At 27.0% G+C, this 17,389-nt stretch overlaps 2 protein-coding genes and 1 pseudogene across 2 annotated transcripts; all 3 read right to left on the reverse strand.

Moving 5' to 3' along the window:
* Positions 1–316: 316 nt before the first annotated feature.
* On the reverse strand, positions 317–1,051 carry LOC113856476 (cysteine-rich repeat secretory protein 38-like). The gene has a single exon (XM_027488304.1). The coding sequence runs from the start codon at positions 1,049–1,051 to the stop codon at positions 317–319; it is 735 nt and encodes a 244-aa protein (XP_027344105.1).
* A 2,319-nt stretch (positions 1,052–3,370) lies between these two features.
* On the reverse strand, positions 3,371–4,176 carry LOC113856441 (cysteine-rich repeat secretory protein 38-like). Its single transcript, XM_027488257.1, has one exon. It carries the CDS (start codon positions 4,159–4,161, stop codon positions 3,421–3,423), a length of 741 nt encoding a protein of 246 aa, XP_027344058.1. The 5' UTR covers positions 4,162–4,176; the 3' UTR covers positions 3,371–3,420.
* Positions 4,177–12,465: 8,289 nt separating this feature from the next.
* On the reverse strand, positions 12,466–13,196 carry LOC113855911 (annotated as a pseudogene).
* Between the last annotated feature and the right edge of the window lie 4,193 nt (positions 13,197–17,389).

A 17,389-nucleotide genomic window follows, 5' to 3' on the forward strand; every position in this document is an offset into this window, starting at 1 on the left:
ACTTTTAAGACATGAAGTGGTCATCTTATTAGATAATAATAATAACGCAGGAGAAAAATTCAACAGCCAAGCATGAATCTAATATTAGAGCTTGATCATCTCACGTTCTTCTAAATTAATGAAGCTCAACCAGAACAAGTAACCTGTCATACACAACTTTCTACATACATATATTGACACGATTTCTTCTATATACACTTAATAGTTGTTTAAACTCGAGATTAACATTTTTTTTAATTAAAAAGCATAACGAGGGCTATCTTTATTGCCAACAAGGAGGTCAACCGATCAAGCTCAGTCCATAGGGTTGGGTTATTTAATCTTTGACAAAGGGGTATATCTCATATCGGAAGTTGCAACTTCCATCCAAAACTCTGCCTCCTTGTTTCCCATCACAACAATTTGGAAGGTCGTTAATTGCATCATCAAGACACTTCTTGCAATCAATGCTAGAAAGGTCTCTAGTGCACTGAGTCAACCCATAAAGGGCATCAGAATTCATAAACTTTTGCTCACCAGTTGCGTAAAATTTAGGATTCATAGAAGCTTTTTGGGCCAGCTGGCTCAAAAATTCTCTAGTTTTGGAGTTAAACGATGTAGGGTCAGTCGCGTTTTTCCAATTCCACATATAGAGCTTAACAGTGTTGTCAATGTTGCCAATGAAATTAGTGTCTAAGTATTTGAACAAGCAATTATCGTACCATATGATGGCACCTTTGTTGTATGGGCATCGATTGCGGATTTCTTTGGTCGCATCAGAGACACAAGTTTTGCATTCTGAGGTTGACACGTCACCACGGCAAAGAGCAAGCCCATATACTTTTCGGCTTTGGGATTGGCCCATTGAAACAACCCCAAAACCTGTTGAAGGGGTATTATAGATGAGTAAGGTCATGACAGTTTTCAAATTTAATTCATAAGGGCTTTGGGTTGTGAAGTTTTCAGAAGATGAACAATAATGGGCCAGAGGGTCAGCTCCAAAGGATGATTGGGGAAGGAGAGCTAAGATCAGAGAGAAGAGGAAAATGTTTAAGAGCTTTGAGGAAGGCATTGAGCTTTTATGTTTAATATATATTGTTTGTCTTCTTTGTTTGATTATGTTGCCGATGGGATTGTAGGGTGTGAGGCTATTTATAGAGAAAATCATTTGCTTCATCTAAGATATTTACATGTTCTTTGGACCCTTTTTGCTAGCCTGTTAGGCAGTAGTGCTGTGTGATCATTGGGCTAAGCCTACATTTTGGAATCATTTCATTATTGAAATCTAAAATTGATATCATATGTGTTGAATATAATTATTTTTTTATTTTTTAAATATTTTTATGGACATACGCTTTTAAAAAATGTCTCAAAACAAAAAAAATACAACACTTTTATCATCCTGATTTTAGGTTCACATTTTCTTTTTTGTAATTTAATTGGTTTGCAATTACCCAATAGTTACAAATTCAAACATGGGACTATTTCATTCTATTTATTCTTCAAAATATATGGTTTATTGGTTTTGGTCAAGTCATTGTTTCATTTGACATAAATGTCAAACATTTTACAAAATATTTGTTAAAATAATGTTTATAAAAAGTGATCTACTGAATCTTTTATTATACATAGAAGAAAAAATTAAAGTGGGTCAATTTAATTGAAAAACTGTTGCATTAGTCACGTTACCAATGCAAACAAAAAAAAAAAAATCAAATTGGTTAAATTAAAATTAATAAAAATTAGCTGAAGAAAATTAGTTTCGATTGATTTTTAAATTTTTTAACTTTTCATTAAAAATTAGAAAAATATAAATCATATAAGGTTCACGTATACATTATTATTAATTAATATTTTATTGTTTATTTTTTAATCTTATAAAATATGTTATATGTTCATAGGTGTAGCGGTAGTTATACCAATAAAATGGTGGTGATAGAAACAGATCAGTGAAAAACGAGGGTAAAACACGAAAAAGTTATTTTATCTTATTTCTGTCTTTTTAAGATAATATTTTTATCTATTAAATAAGTTAAATTATCTTATTAACTATCAAACAATAAATTAGAACAAAATAATTCGTCAAAAAAATATTTAGAATAGAATAATTTATTTTTTTTATTTTAATCTTAATCACTATGTGAATCGTAAAAGTTGATTAAGAATATCCTAAAATACGTGATTGTAAGAGTTAACACAGTAAAGCCATCAATAACACAGTAAATCACGTAATAATATCTTCAGTGTATCACAATTATTGTCTTAGACAGATTTTTTTTTTTCCAAGTGCCTAATGACATTTGTCTTTGGTGGATCACTACATTTGTTTTATACACATCATTTTTCCTAGTGCTTAATCACTAATGTCTTCGGTATAAACTATTTGAATATAATATTAGAAAAGAAAAAGAATATAAGAACAAATTATTTTTATCGCTTCTATTAATATTACTAATTAAAATTGATTTTAAGCATCTAAAAATAATTTTTTATTAAAAATATTGATTTTAACTTTATATTTTTATACAATAGATACTTATTTTCTTAATAAAGCTTTATCATTTTTAAGTTTGTAAAATTAATTCTAAGAATAGATGCTAATTTTTTATTTTTAAACAATTTGAAAATTTTAAGCTGGACAACTACTTTTGTAAAAGTAGATGAACTAGAATTCTAAACACAGAGCATTTCTTTTTGCATAAACACTAATCTTAAGCTTGAGAAATGCATGAGAAAATTAATTATTCAATTATTAACTATTGATTATTTATATTTTTAATGATACATTTCCTAATTTTATAATGAAAAATATGTTGAGAGGGCATGTCTTTACAAATATTGCGGTACCACCATAAAAATGATATTCCACAACAACAAATTAAATTAGTGAAATGTTATTATGAGCTTTGGCATTATTGCCCACTAAGACTATGAGCATTTCTAAAGTTAAAATTCTAGACTATGCCTTTAAGCATGACTACAGCAGAGAGATTCTCTTCCAAAATTTTAATCTTATCTAACTTCAAAATTGGAAAGGCATGAATCTACGGTAACTTGGGATTGGCAGAAGCTCTGCTACAAAAACATATTATTCGGTCTAAATTGAGAGTTATTTGTATTTTATTTTTCAAAAGTTATAGGTGTATGATTATATGATTAAGAATAATATAATGGTGATTATACATTGAACAACTTTAATACAACACACATGATTGTACATATATGCTACAGCCTACAGATACAACTCATACAAGGAGGCAAATGGGTAAAGCTCATATATGCTACAAATAAATATAAATAATGCATATGACAACACATATATGCCACAAATGCAAGGAGGTTAATTATGTAACGCCCATTCGAATATGTCACATTTATCAGTCTTTCACACGTTGTCTAAAATTCTTATTCAACCACGTCGTCCTCAACCAAGTAATTGTTCTACTCTTTCACAAATGGATATATCTCATATCGAACGTTGCAGCTTCCACCTACAACTCTGCCTCCTTGTTTTCCATCACAACAACTTGGAAGCTCGTTAATTGCATCTTCAAGACACTTCTTACAATCGCCACTAGAAAGGTCTCTAGTGCACTGAGTTAACCCATAAATTTTCTGTGATTCTCCACCAACCTTTAGATCTCCTGTTGAATACATTTTAGTGCTCACAGAAGCTTTATGGGCAAGAAGGCTCAACAATTCCTTGGTCATGTAGTTAAACATTAAAGGGTCACTCACGTTTTGCACGTTCAACATAGAGAAGTTGTTTGTGTTGTCAATGTTGCCAAAGAAATCAGTGTCTAAGTACTTGAACATGCAATAATCGTACCATATGATTCCACCTTTGTTGTATGGGCAACTAGTGAGAATTTCTTTGGTTGCCTCAGAGACACAAGTTTTGCATTCTGAGGCTGACACGTCACCACGGCAAAGAGCAAGCCCATAGGCTTTTTGGTTTTGGTATTGGCCCACTGAGCCTACCCCAAAACCTGTTGAAGGTGTCTTGTAGATAAGCGAGTTAATGAGAGTTTTCAAATTTGCTTCATAGGGACTAGAGGGTGTGAAGTTTTGAGAGTTTGAACATAAATGGAGGAGAGGAGCATAGGCTCCGAGACATGTTTGGAGAAGGAAAGCCGAAGTGAATGAGAAGAGAATAAAGGAAATGTGCTTTGAGGAAGACATTTTGGAAGTAGTGTTCTATTTGATGGTTTTGGCTTTGAGGGTGCTGTGGTACGTAGAGGTTAATTGCCCTCAATTTATAGAGAAAAGGGAATAAAAGGTTGACCTTTTCTTTTGGCTAGGCCACAAATTGAGGGGACAATGTCTTCAGATGTTGTCTAATGTTTCTTAGTATTTTGTAGGGTAATTGTACATTTGGGGCACATGAACTGCTTTTGACTTTTCAAGTTCAGAGCCTGCAAACTTGCTTGAACGCCCATATACGTGGAAGTTTTCAACATCTCTGAAAATTGCTTCATCATTTGCTCCATTGTTTCACAAAAGATAGTACCTAAGAATATATCGTAATTTATATAGATTTTGGCGTCAGGCATGCCCAGTCCAAAATGACTTCCGTGGATATTATTTATTTAAAGAATCTCTTCACCATTCAAATTATTGGAAGTTTCTAACCATGTAGACACAGCAAAATTTAATCCACAACGCATTGGAATTTTGATTTTGTCATTTTTTTTCAATGACTTTTTAATTTCTGTGTTTATACGCAGAATAAAAATAAATACTTGTTATAATACCTGTAAACTTGAAAAAGTATTTTATATTTCTTTAGATTAACGGTTGTAGTTTCTCTAATACTTTAAAAATAAAAATGTATTAATGTATTTTTAAATCACCATTAATTTTACTGTTTATTAATATAAAATTAATAGTAAAAATAATTTCATATATTAATAAATAATAGAATATACTCTCAAGTTTATAAGAATCATAACAAGTATTAAAAAATTAATAAATAATAAATTATTAATATTATTATTAGTATTTTTAAGTGTAAATTATTTTTTATTATAGTTTTATCTAAATTTTTAAATACTCTTCACACTTATTATAAATAATACAAAAATAATACTAGAGAATATTATATTCAAATGTTAATAAAAATTTTGATATAAATTAAAAAATTAATTGTATTCCTTAATTTTTCTTCTCATCATTGATAATAAATTTAAATTAAATCAAATTTTAACACATTATATAAATATATTTTTAATTTATATAAATATAACTAAAATTATTTTTTTTCTATTTTACATCTTTATAAAATTTTAATTCTTTTAAAATGATATCTATTATGATTTATTAACAATGTAATATGTACCTAGACATATCATTGCAGCTTTTAAATTCTTAAAAAAAAATAAATCAGTGCCCAAGTATATTGTCTATTATAATAAAATGAAGTGTTTTCATTTTATATAATCTTTCTATAGAAAAATATATTCACAGGTATTTATTACTAATGTCTTTTGAATGTTAAGCAATATTATTTTAAAAAATAATATTGCTTAAAATTAAACAAAATTAAAATAAAATGATAAGAAAATAATACAAAAAAAATTTATATAGTATATTTATATGGATGAAAGTTTAAGATTTTGGTTTTATCTTCTTTTATTATTATTATTATAGGAGGCTAAACAGCCTAATAACAACAAAACTAAAATGAGCTTCTCAAAAATTTGATGTCAATAGCATTAAGATGAAGCAAAGGAAGCAAAAGGGAAGGAATTACCTCAAAATGATGCATATACAAGGATTTAACAATACTAAACTTAACTAACCTATCAGCACATTGATTAACCTATCTACACACATTTATAATTCTAATGAATTGAATACAACTTAGCAGATTTTTAATCTCCTTGAGCATATCAAAAAGAGTATGGTAATGAGACTGAACATTCAAAATTAACCTAATAGTCTCCTTGCAGTCACTTAATCAAGAGAAATTGATATCCCTTATCTATCACAGGTGGACTCCATGATAAATGCTCCAAAGCTCAGCTTCAAGGGAGCTATAGAACTGAATTATGCTACAAAATCTAGTGAGAAAGTGGCCCATATGATCACGAACTAGGCCACCACAAGCAGCTGCACCATGATAGCTGAAAACTGCACCATTTACATTCAATTTAACTTAACTAGGAGGAGTTGGGGCCCATCTGATTGTAGGCTTGTCATCCACCATGTCACGATCTTTTTTTTTATAAGGAACCGAAAACATTATTTCTATATCATTTACTTATTTAAGATAAATAAACAGTGAAGAATATGTAATGCCCCAAATTTTGTAACAATAATATATTGATTTATTCATGTGAATGTATGTGAATTGCTACATGTGTGTGTGTGTTTGAGTTATGTAATAATGATGTATATTGGATGATGGTGTTAATACATGTGTGAGTATATGTGTATAAATATGTGAATATTGATTTTTGGGCTGAGATTGGACATGTTTCATTCGTAGTTGGTTTGGATTAGAATTGGATTGAAAATAGGCTAAGTGTGAACTGTAGAGGCGTTTTCACTGTAGCAAGAAGATTTTCACTAGACACGTAGAAAAATAGGAAATCTGATATCCGATAGATTATGGCTTCCTCACTATCAACAAGCCAATCTCAGCTCTCACAGACGATGAACTGCTTTCGACTCTTCTTCATTCGATTTGTAGCTATATCGTATATACCTTTTATTTAATGGGAGTAGCTAGATTCAGCATTCCAGCGAAACGATCCTTTGACAATGCTTACCCATTAGTATAGTATTCAATTGCTCTTTCTTACTAGAACCAACCCGGCAAAGGGCAAGAGGCAGTCGAAAGGATAGCTGGAAAGGCCTCCAACAGAACAAGCTACATCGGTCTTCTTTCTTTGCCAAAACTTGAAGTTAAGTATTGGTATGAAGATGCTCGCTTGACCGAAACCAGTGCTTTTTATTAACCCCGATGGGGTAGCCCTCGATTTATTGTAGTGTGTTGGTGGTGACATAAAAACTCTAGCTACCTGCTCTCGAGATTCTGCAGAAATCAGGTACAGTTTCCTCTGAGATTTTTACTATAACGAGAGGGAGTATCACCACCAGAAGGTTATTTGAGGAGTTTAGGGTTTGAAAAACTCATTTTCTCATCCCTCTCTTCAAACTCTCTTCGATTCTCTTGACTCCCAACCCTATTTCACCGTTTAAACTGCCTTCAAAGTCGTTCGTGAATAGGATTGAAGATTGAAATTATGTTTGGGACGCTTGGAGGTAAGTTCTAAGAGTTAGAGTTCCAGTTTTTCATTCTTCTCCCTTGTTCTTTTGATTTCTCATAGAGTTTTTCATGTATTTAGGATGAAACTTGTGTGGGGAGCACATTCTTTGTTAATTTTGTGTTTGGGTCTTCAATTTGAGGTAAGGGAGAACTCTACTCTATCTCCTTGTGTCTTTAATTTGTTCATATTGATAAATACTGTAACGCAGTTGAGATAGAATGTAGGGATAAGCATGTTTTGATAGAAGATTCTTGATTGAGCATAATGAAATGAATATTGGACATGTGTGTGATGGAATGGATTGACTATGGTAGGGTTTCCATGAAAATTGGATGTTGAGTGTGATGTAATTGAATGTGTGCCTATGTGTCATGTGTGGAAGTGAATATTGGATGTGATTATGATGATGTTTGAATATATTGGAAACTATGAATGATTTAGCGATACACTAGAGGTGTGGACGATGAGGGCGGTAGAAATACCTTGAGAAAGAGAGAGTAGTAATGACACCAACAGTGAGCGTGGGTGCACCACAAGTCACACACTCTCCTTCTGACTCGGCCTCTGACTAACACCTTTGCTTGGGGCTCAGTACCACACACGTTGTATCCGTAGAACAGGAGCTATCCGACAATCATTCATGGTGTGAAACTGAGTAAGTCTCTACGGTTGAGGGCATCAAGAATCTATGATCACAGTGCCGCAGTGAGTGTAGCTAACGTGCATGGATTGTTTGATAGTGCAGTGAAAGCACCTGTATGTGAATGAGAATAAGATATTTAAATTATTGTTTGGTGTTATTGATGCATGATTTAAAATATATTAGAAAATGTGTAGAATGGACAAGGTGAGACTCTGTGCTTGTTTATGTGTGTGAGTGTAAAATATTCACCCTTACATTTATTTTTTAGGTAACCAAGACGATTAGCACCAGACTCAGTGAAGGGATGGATGAAACTACTATAGGGCTTAGAAAGTTATTTTCTCTGAAAACTTTGACGTAATTGAACTAGTCTTATAGCAATGACTTGATATAAATTGTAATTAATCCTTATTTTGAAACACTTTACTGAACTGTATATTGGGAACTGTTTAAATGAAAAATTTTATTATTCCTAATTTTTGCAAAATTTATTTATATTTTGAAATTAAATTAAGGTGTTCCAGAATATAAGTATAAAATTCAATTTTCATTCAAAATAAACAATTTTTCTTACAATAGATATCCAACAGAATAACATATTACATTTAATTCATAATATTCAAAATACACAAAAATTATACTACATAACTCACTTTATATGAAGTCTCAAAAATATAAAGAAAAAGACTTTGATGCAAAATTATTTGATTCCAGCTTGCTAACACTTCTCCACTGGCCCCTCAGCCTGTGAAGTAGATCTAACACCTGTTATATCTGCTCACATACCACTGTACAATCATCGTAGTATACACAACAGCATAGACATAAATACAAGGGTGAGCTTACAAAAAAAAATTATATATATATATATATATATATATATATATATGTAGCAAAATATTACTTACAGCAACAACCACATGGATTTCCAGCACATCTAATGCACAACATAAAAATAGTTTCAATTAGTATCACAACCCAAAAAGAACCAAGTTGGTCTGGGAGCGACCTAGTCAGGTATCTAGATCTAGACAGTACAACGCACCATAGCTCAACATGCTCTATCATTACACGTCTACCCACCTAAACGTGAAACTCGACTCAATAGTAATGCAAGACATATATTTCGGTATGATGCAGCACATAAAAATTATATTCTCAACAGCTCAGCTAAAATAATTCATAATATTTCAGCCAAATATTAGTATTTTAAATCAATTAAAAGCAGTTATAACATAGAAGATAACTTTTATCCAAGAGATCTGACAAAATCATCTCAAAACTTCTTGTAATAGCATACCAACTCATTCCAAACATCGTTTAATAGTTAAAGTAAGCTTCCCTTACCTTAGAACAACGATTCACACCAGATCTACCGAATATTACTTGTTTTAAGATAAGATCCACCGAAGATTTAGCCCTACAACGAAGTTTCTCTTAAGATATCATTAACTATCTATAAGAAAGAGAAGAAAAAGAGAAACGAACAGTAAATCTAACTTTAAACTTATAAAAACTTATTTCAAATCCTTCATAATAGACATAAAATCTTAGATCTTGTGAAAAATTTAAGTTTAAGAGGGTTTACTATGAGAGAAAATGGTGGTATATGGTCTTAGGTTTCTTTAGAACCTTTGAGAAGTGTAAAAATGAAATTTTCGTGCAAGGCTCCCTATTTATAGGCAAAAATTTAAAATTTTTTTGTAAATATTGTTCATGCCAACTTTACTGTTCACCTTTTTTGAAAAAAAATTAATTTTAAACTTTATTTAAATCTATTTCAATACTAGATAATCCTTCAATTAACATTTAGCAAGTACAAAACATTACAGATTACTCAATAATAAATTACAGACCTGACAAAACAGCATAGGAAGTTGGCTAAGATTGTTCCTACAAGCAGAAGAAATATACTAAAAGTCACACAAGACTTTATGAATCAAGATAGTAGGCTAAGTAGTCAAATTATGAAAGATAAAATTATTTCTTTCTTTTCATAAATACCACATAATAGTTCTAAAGATAATATTTCAGTGGAAAAATTGACTAAAAGTAGGATAAGGAGATCAACCAATCCATGATTCCTTTGCTAAAGAAACCCACCCATTGAAAGAGAAAAATAAAATTGTCCCAAATATTTTTAGTATAAAAACAATCTCTAAGGACATGCATAATAGTTTCATGAGTCTCTCTACATATAGAACAAGTAGGAGAATTAGTTATATCTTTCTTCATTAGTAAGGAGTCTTACATGTCCCAACTTCTAAAGAAAGAGATATATTTTAGGAGGACCTCGCTACAGCCAGATTGATTTAAAGATATCATAATTGCCATTAGATTCTTGGAGAGATCTAGACAAAAATTGGTAGGCAAATTTAAGAAAAAAAAATTCATTCTTTGTCAAGTTCCAAAAGACTAAATAAGGACCCCTATGTCTAGTAGGGTATATATAAACTAATAACATTACAGATTTGGTCAGCAAGGAATTTAACAATTTTATCCATGTCTCAATTACTATTGGAAGAAAAAAGAGAGATCAAGATCATTTTTAGGTACCTAAGAAATAGAAAAGTCAAAGGGTTTATAAAACTTAAGATTACAACTATCAACCCAGAACATGATAGACATTTCATCCCCAGTGGTCCAGCCAAGGCTCTTACTAAATAAAGGTCAAACATAAACTAAATCTTTTTGAAAATGAGAAGTATTCTCATTGAGATTAAGAAAAAGGCATTGACCAAGTACAAACTTATTATTTCAGCTTTTAAATTCTTAAAAAAATAAAAATCAGCAAACAAGTATATTGTCTATTTTAATAAAATAAAGTATTTTCATTTTATATAATTTTTTTTATAGAAAATATATTAAAAAATATTTATTACTAATGTTTTTGAATGTTAAGTAATATTATTTCAAAAAATAATTAGCTTAAAAATAATAAAAAATAAAATAAATGGTAAGAAAATAATAATAAAAAAATAGAATATATTTATATGGACGAAAGTTTAAAGTTTTGATTTTATTTTTAATTACTTAAATATAACACTGTTCAATTCATTTATGTTATGTTAGTATAATTATCAATTATTTAATTGATTACTATTTAATAATTATAGAACGAAGACAATTATTTTTATCTTAAATGTTAGCTTAATAATCATAAACAATAATAAGTAAATAAAAATTTATTAGACTTGTTAAATTTAATTAATAATAACAAAATAAAATTATATAAAAAACATCCATAGTCATAAATAATGAAAAATAAGAACACAGTTGATATGCTTTGACAAAAAAAAGATACTACTGTATAATAGTTATAAATAAAAGACTTAAAGTTTGAATGTGAAAAAAGTGAAAGTTTGAGTCATTAATTCTATTAATTTTAAAATTTAAAATTTAAATTTGAATTCAAATTTCAAAAATTAAATTTGAATTCAAATTTCAAAACTCAAATTTGAATTCAAAATTTAAAATACAATTTAATTTCAATTTAAAATTGACTCATTTTTTTTATTTCAACAATTTAATTTAATTCATTTTAGTCAAGTTGCACAGACTATTATTATTATTATTATTATTATTATTATTATTATTATTATTATATTTTTTATAAATTTTTTATTTTATAAAATAAATATTAAATAAAAAGAAAGTTTAAATTTATCTATTTTTATACTTAGAAATTCTTTTATCATTAAAAATTTATTAAATGTTTTTTATATTTTTAAAATAATAAATATAGGTATTTTCATTTAATATTTATTTTTATTTAACAATAAGATAATTAAAAATATTAGTAAAGAATATAACAAAACTCAATAAAATCGAGTACATTTTTATGATCTTGAAAATATACAAAGTAATATTTAATATTTTATTTATTTTATAATTAGAAAGTTTTGTAAGATTAATAAAAATTAAAAGAATTGAGAATTATTTTAAACATGATAAGAGAAAAGGAAAAGAAAAATATAACCGCGTAGCATGAATTTAATATTTGAGCATAATCATTTCACTTTCTTCTGAATAAAGTGCAAGAACGACAAATCAGCGTTAATTTTTTTTTTTTCTGAATTAAAAGCGATCAAATTTTAAAAACAAATGACCAAGTTTATTCGACAGGGTTTGCGACAAGGTATTATTTTTTTAAAAAATTTATCCTTATTATAATATATTTTAACATATTTATGAAGTATTTATTATATTTCATCTTCAATAAATAAAATTAATGAGGATATCAAACAATAAAAATAAACTATTGATAATGAGATTAAATTTAGCAATATTAAACGAAAATACAATTAATATATTATTATATTTTAAAAATTAAAAAGTAAATTTAAATTTTTTTATTAATTTATATATTTGAATTAATTATGCCTTATAAGAAAAACTAGAGAAAATATTCGCTAATCAAGAGTGAGTCGAATATTATTTGTAACTTTTTTTTATATAATTAAGAGAAATTAGATAACTCGTTAATTTATTGATTCATAAATTAAAAAGCATAATAAAGTTTATCTTTATTGCATTAAATTGAATAATACATAAGTTTCAAGTGAGTATTTAGTTTTTTAAAAAGGGGTATATCTCATATCTAATGTTGCAGCTTGCACCGATAAATCCACCTGATGGTTTCCTTCTACAACAGTATCGAAGTTCATTATAAATTGCATCATCAAGACACTTCTTGCAATCAATGCTAGAAAGGTCTCTAGTGCACTGAGTCAACCCATAAATTGTATCTGAATTCTCAAGCTTTTTCTCTCCACCTGCGTAAAGTTTAGGACTCAAATAAGCTTTCTTGGCAAGTTGACTCAATAATTCTCTCTTTTCGGAGTCAAATGATGCAGGTTCACTCACGTTTCCAAAATACGACCGATAGAACGAGTGATTGAAGTCGATTTTGCCAAAGAAATCAGTGTCTAAGTACCTGAACATGCAATGTTCATAAAATATGAAGCCGTCTTTGTTATGTAGGCAACTCTTGAGGATTTCTTTGGCTGCGTCAGAGACACAAGTTTTGCATTCTGAGGTTGACACGTCACCACGGCAAAGAGCAAGCCCGTAGACTTTTTCCTTTAGGCCCGCTGAGTCTTTTCCAAAACCTGTTGAGGGGTCTTGGAGATAAGGGACTTGAGGAGTGCTTTCAAGTTTGATTCAAAAGGACTGTGGGCTGTGACGTTCGGAGGGTTTCTACACACAGTTATGCTAGGCTCAGCTCCAAAAGATGTTTGGAGAAGGAAAGCTAAGGTGAATGAGAAGAACATAGAGGTAATGAGTTTTGAGGAGGACATTTTTGAATGAACGTAACGAGGGAATTATGTTGTTTAATGTTTTGCTGATGGGACTCTGATGACTGATGACTGAGTATTTATAGGAAAAATTTGGGCTGAGCTTTTACTTTTTAAAGTTGGACAGCATTAAGTGTGAAAAAAGTGAAATTTAATTTTTTTAAATCATTTTTAATAAATTTTAGTTTTTTTTAAGTATTAACCATTTTATTAAAAATAAAATTAGAATATAAAGATATTCTAATCTATTGCATCTTTATAAAAAATTAACTATCTATATAAAATATTATTAATCTAATTCATACATCTAATTAAATTTTTAAGAGTTATGTTGCGAGTTACTTTTAAAAAAAGTGCTTAATAGAATCAAAATATTTATTAATCAGAATGAGTTTTTGTATTTTTTTTATGTTACTTTTTTTTCTCTTATAAATACTTATCAATAAATTTATTTAAATAATAATATAATTAATTGCACATGTGTAGTTAAAAATTTATAACCATCTAAGTAACTTATAAAATTAAATTATTTGACAAATTATCTAAATAGATAACTGATTTATGTTAAATGATTTAAGAAAATTTATAATATTATAATAATATAATATTATAAATAGATATAACTATTTTAATACATCTTATTAACAAAAATTATATAATTAATTTAAATTATAATTTGAATTTATTTTTAAAATGATTAATTTTAACATGTTATAATAATAAAAATTATATGAATTAATTTAAATTATTTTTATAATTTATTTTAATATTATTATTTATCTACTTAATTTAATTTTTATTTGACAAAATATACTATTATTAATTAATAATAAAAAGATGAAAAAATGGAAAAAAAAAAATATAATAAGTTATCTTTTAAATAAAATATAATAAAAATATTAATAATTAACTTTTCAAAGCTAAACACTTCTTTTATATATAGCTTTTAAAAAAATTATTTGTAAAAGTTACAAGTTCTGTCCGTTTGACATTTTCAGAGCTAAACTGTTGTCAATTTAACATCACAACGTATTTGTAACAATATTATACAATTTTTTTTAGTTGAATTGTTAGACTTTAATACGTAATATTTTAAATTTTAAAAAATAAAAAATTAATAGATAATTTTTAATTGAAAACTAAATATTATCAAATTTTTTAAATAATAAAAATAAAAATAAATTGTTTTTATTATAATCAATTATAAAAATTATAAAAAATAAGTTTTAAAATGTATTATAAATATTATTTTTAAAGTATCATATAAATGTCAACAAGTTTTAATGACATGATTCATAAATTCTTTAAATAATTATATATTTTATAAAAATGTTTTCAATATATATTTTTTGTATAGTTTTAAATTAGGTCAAATCATAAAAAAAAGTTTTTGAAATGAGAGCTGAATTTTGAATTTAAATTTTGAAATTAAATTTAAATTTTAAATTTAGATTTAAATTTTGAATTTTGAATTTATATTTTGAATTTAAATTTCATTTTTTAAATTTTAGAATTGAAATTTTGAAAGGAGTCATGGGATTTCATTTTGTATATATGTTACAACCTTAAATCAACCTATATCAAAGCAAATCAATCACAAAAATTTTATTTTCTTATTCTTTTAAGTGTAGAAATGTTATATGTTTAATTTCATTTACTTTCGTTGTTACGATTATGTGTAATTAAGTAATCTTTTTTAACTTAAAAATACGGTGCATTCTTGTAATGTAATTTTTTAAAAAAAATTATTTAATTTTATAACATTAATATTAATTATTAATTATAATTTTGTGTTGTTACTATTGTTATTCTTATTTGATATTTAAGCGTTAATATTTGTTAATCAATTAATAAATCATTATACTATTAATAAATTTAAAAAATTAAAAGTTAAATCAACTTTAAGAATCAGTCTATTAATTAAGCTTTTAATGAGTTAATTAAATTTATATTTTAATATTTTTATTTATCTATTACTATTTATTATCAGTAGAATAATATATAGGTAAGAAGACTGTCATATTGAATTGATGTTATGATTTTTTTAGCTTTCTATTTTTTAAAATTTTAAATTTTATTTAAATTTAAATATTTTCAACATTTAAATTTACTTAACCTCTAATAAACAACAAGAGGTAATACTTTATATGTAAAACATTACTAAAGGGGTTAAAACACTTTATATATTACAATTAATGGATACATATATCGTTGATTAAAATATTTTAAAAGTTAAAATCCATAATATAAATGTTATTAAAAAGCACATGCAAAGTCTCATAAAGTGACACATTAACTAAAAATAATGCCTTTATAGTCTTCTTTAATAATAATAATTATTTTAATGAATTCATGAGCAGTTAAAGGATAGGAAGTCAAGGTTCTATCCGTTTAACACGTATTTAACCTAATGTTCATGTGTAATAGATTATGGAGGAAAATTTATAATATTTCTAGATCAATTCAATATATATGAAAACATACTTTATCATGAATCAATGAGAGAATGTATAATTATATTTTGAATTTTTGTGTATATAAAATATTTTCAGTAATAAATTAACTCATTACATTTAGTATGTGATTAAGCTTAAATTTAGATTAAATTGGATAAATAAATAAATATATATATATATATATAAATTAAATACTTCTAATTAAAGAAGAATTTTTTTTAGTTCTCGTTAAAAATAGCATAGTAATGAAAATAAATACTTTTTTTAGTTTTAAGATTTTTGCATATTAAAAATTGTCTAATAAAAAATAATTTATATAACTACATCAAATTAAGACTTTTACATATTAAACATTACATCAAATAAAAAATATTTTATTTCTCCAAATCCTTTTGTCATTTTTAGTTTTTACTGTGCAATGCTCACTTTTCCCAACTTTGCAACCAGGAACTACTGTGTCGTTGCTGCTCTTCTGGTAGGTTGCCAATCACTCACCGGGACCTGCATCGCTGCCAGCCGCTCACATATAACTCCTTTTCATCCTTATTTTAGATTGGGGACATTGTTGACGTTGAGATTAAGCCTCCAAACAATCTATTACTGATCTGTATCATGTCTTTTTTTTTCCATGATCTAATGCAAGAGGATAATCTTGTGCCAGTAATATTTAATATTTTATGCACTTTGTTTTTTAAGTTTATTTACTGTGATACTACTTATTTTGAGGTTACAATTTCATCAATTAGTGAAATGTTATAGTTAAAATAATAATTTTCACAACTAATACATTTTAATAATATAAAAATTTTAAGTGATTATTTTGGTAACTTTGAATTTGAGGAAGAACTAACAAAATAATTGTGTATATATGTTTTGTGAAAATTACGAAATCAAATAATTGTAGTTTTTATAATATATTTTTAAATAACTAAGAGAAATAAAGATACACCTGTTGTAAAAGGAATTAAAAAAATCTAATTATTCTTCCAAAATATCAGTGTAAAATTGTTAATTACGGTGGTTTTGACTTGGGAATAGATAATGACATCTTTACGATACGATTGAAAACAGAGCTCTTTCCTCAATCACGCCTCTTTAATGAGCCAGCCTGGAATATTAGAAATTTTTACCAGCTTCTAGAAAAAGAAAAGTATTAGAAAAAAAAAATATTCACGTACTACACTGTCGTTTTCTTGAATTTAAATAAAAAATTAAAAATATAGATTAAAAATGTTTATAATTAAATTACGTAATTAATCGAAAAGAAATTTCATTTAAAATTAAAAAATAAAATAAAATCAATACGTGTTAGTATTAGGGAAAGTCCATGATCAATTTACTCGTGTATTACAAAATTTATTTAAATAAATATTTAGTATATATTTACTTAATAGCTTAAAGATAGACTTATAGTCAAAATATTTCAAAAATGGAATTTATTTTAAAAATCAAAACCAAAGAATCAATTCAAACATTACCCTTGTAAAATATAATATTAAAGTTCATGTTTAAAAGTAATATACACTTTTATTTTATTTTATCCATTGATTAGAGTATGGAAACCTTACTTTAAACCATTAGACGTAATTTGATGGATAGATAACTCTGAAGTGACAGATTTTTATCTTTTTAGTAATTATTGTGATGAACATGGTTGACAAATTCAGTTGCGTATCAATTGTATTAAACTTTTCTGAAAACTAAACATTATTTTAGATTCCCAACTGATTCATGTTTGTC

This window comes from Abrus precatorius, unplaced genomic scaffold (genome assembly GCF_003935025.1).
Source record: "Abrus precatorius isolate BTA unplaced genomic scaffold, Abrus_2018 Scaffold11, whole genome shotgun sequence".
Classification (NCBI taxonomy): domain Eukaryota; kingdom Viridiplantae; phylum Streptophyta; class Magnoliopsida; order Fabales; family Fabaceae; genus Abrus; species Abrus precatorius.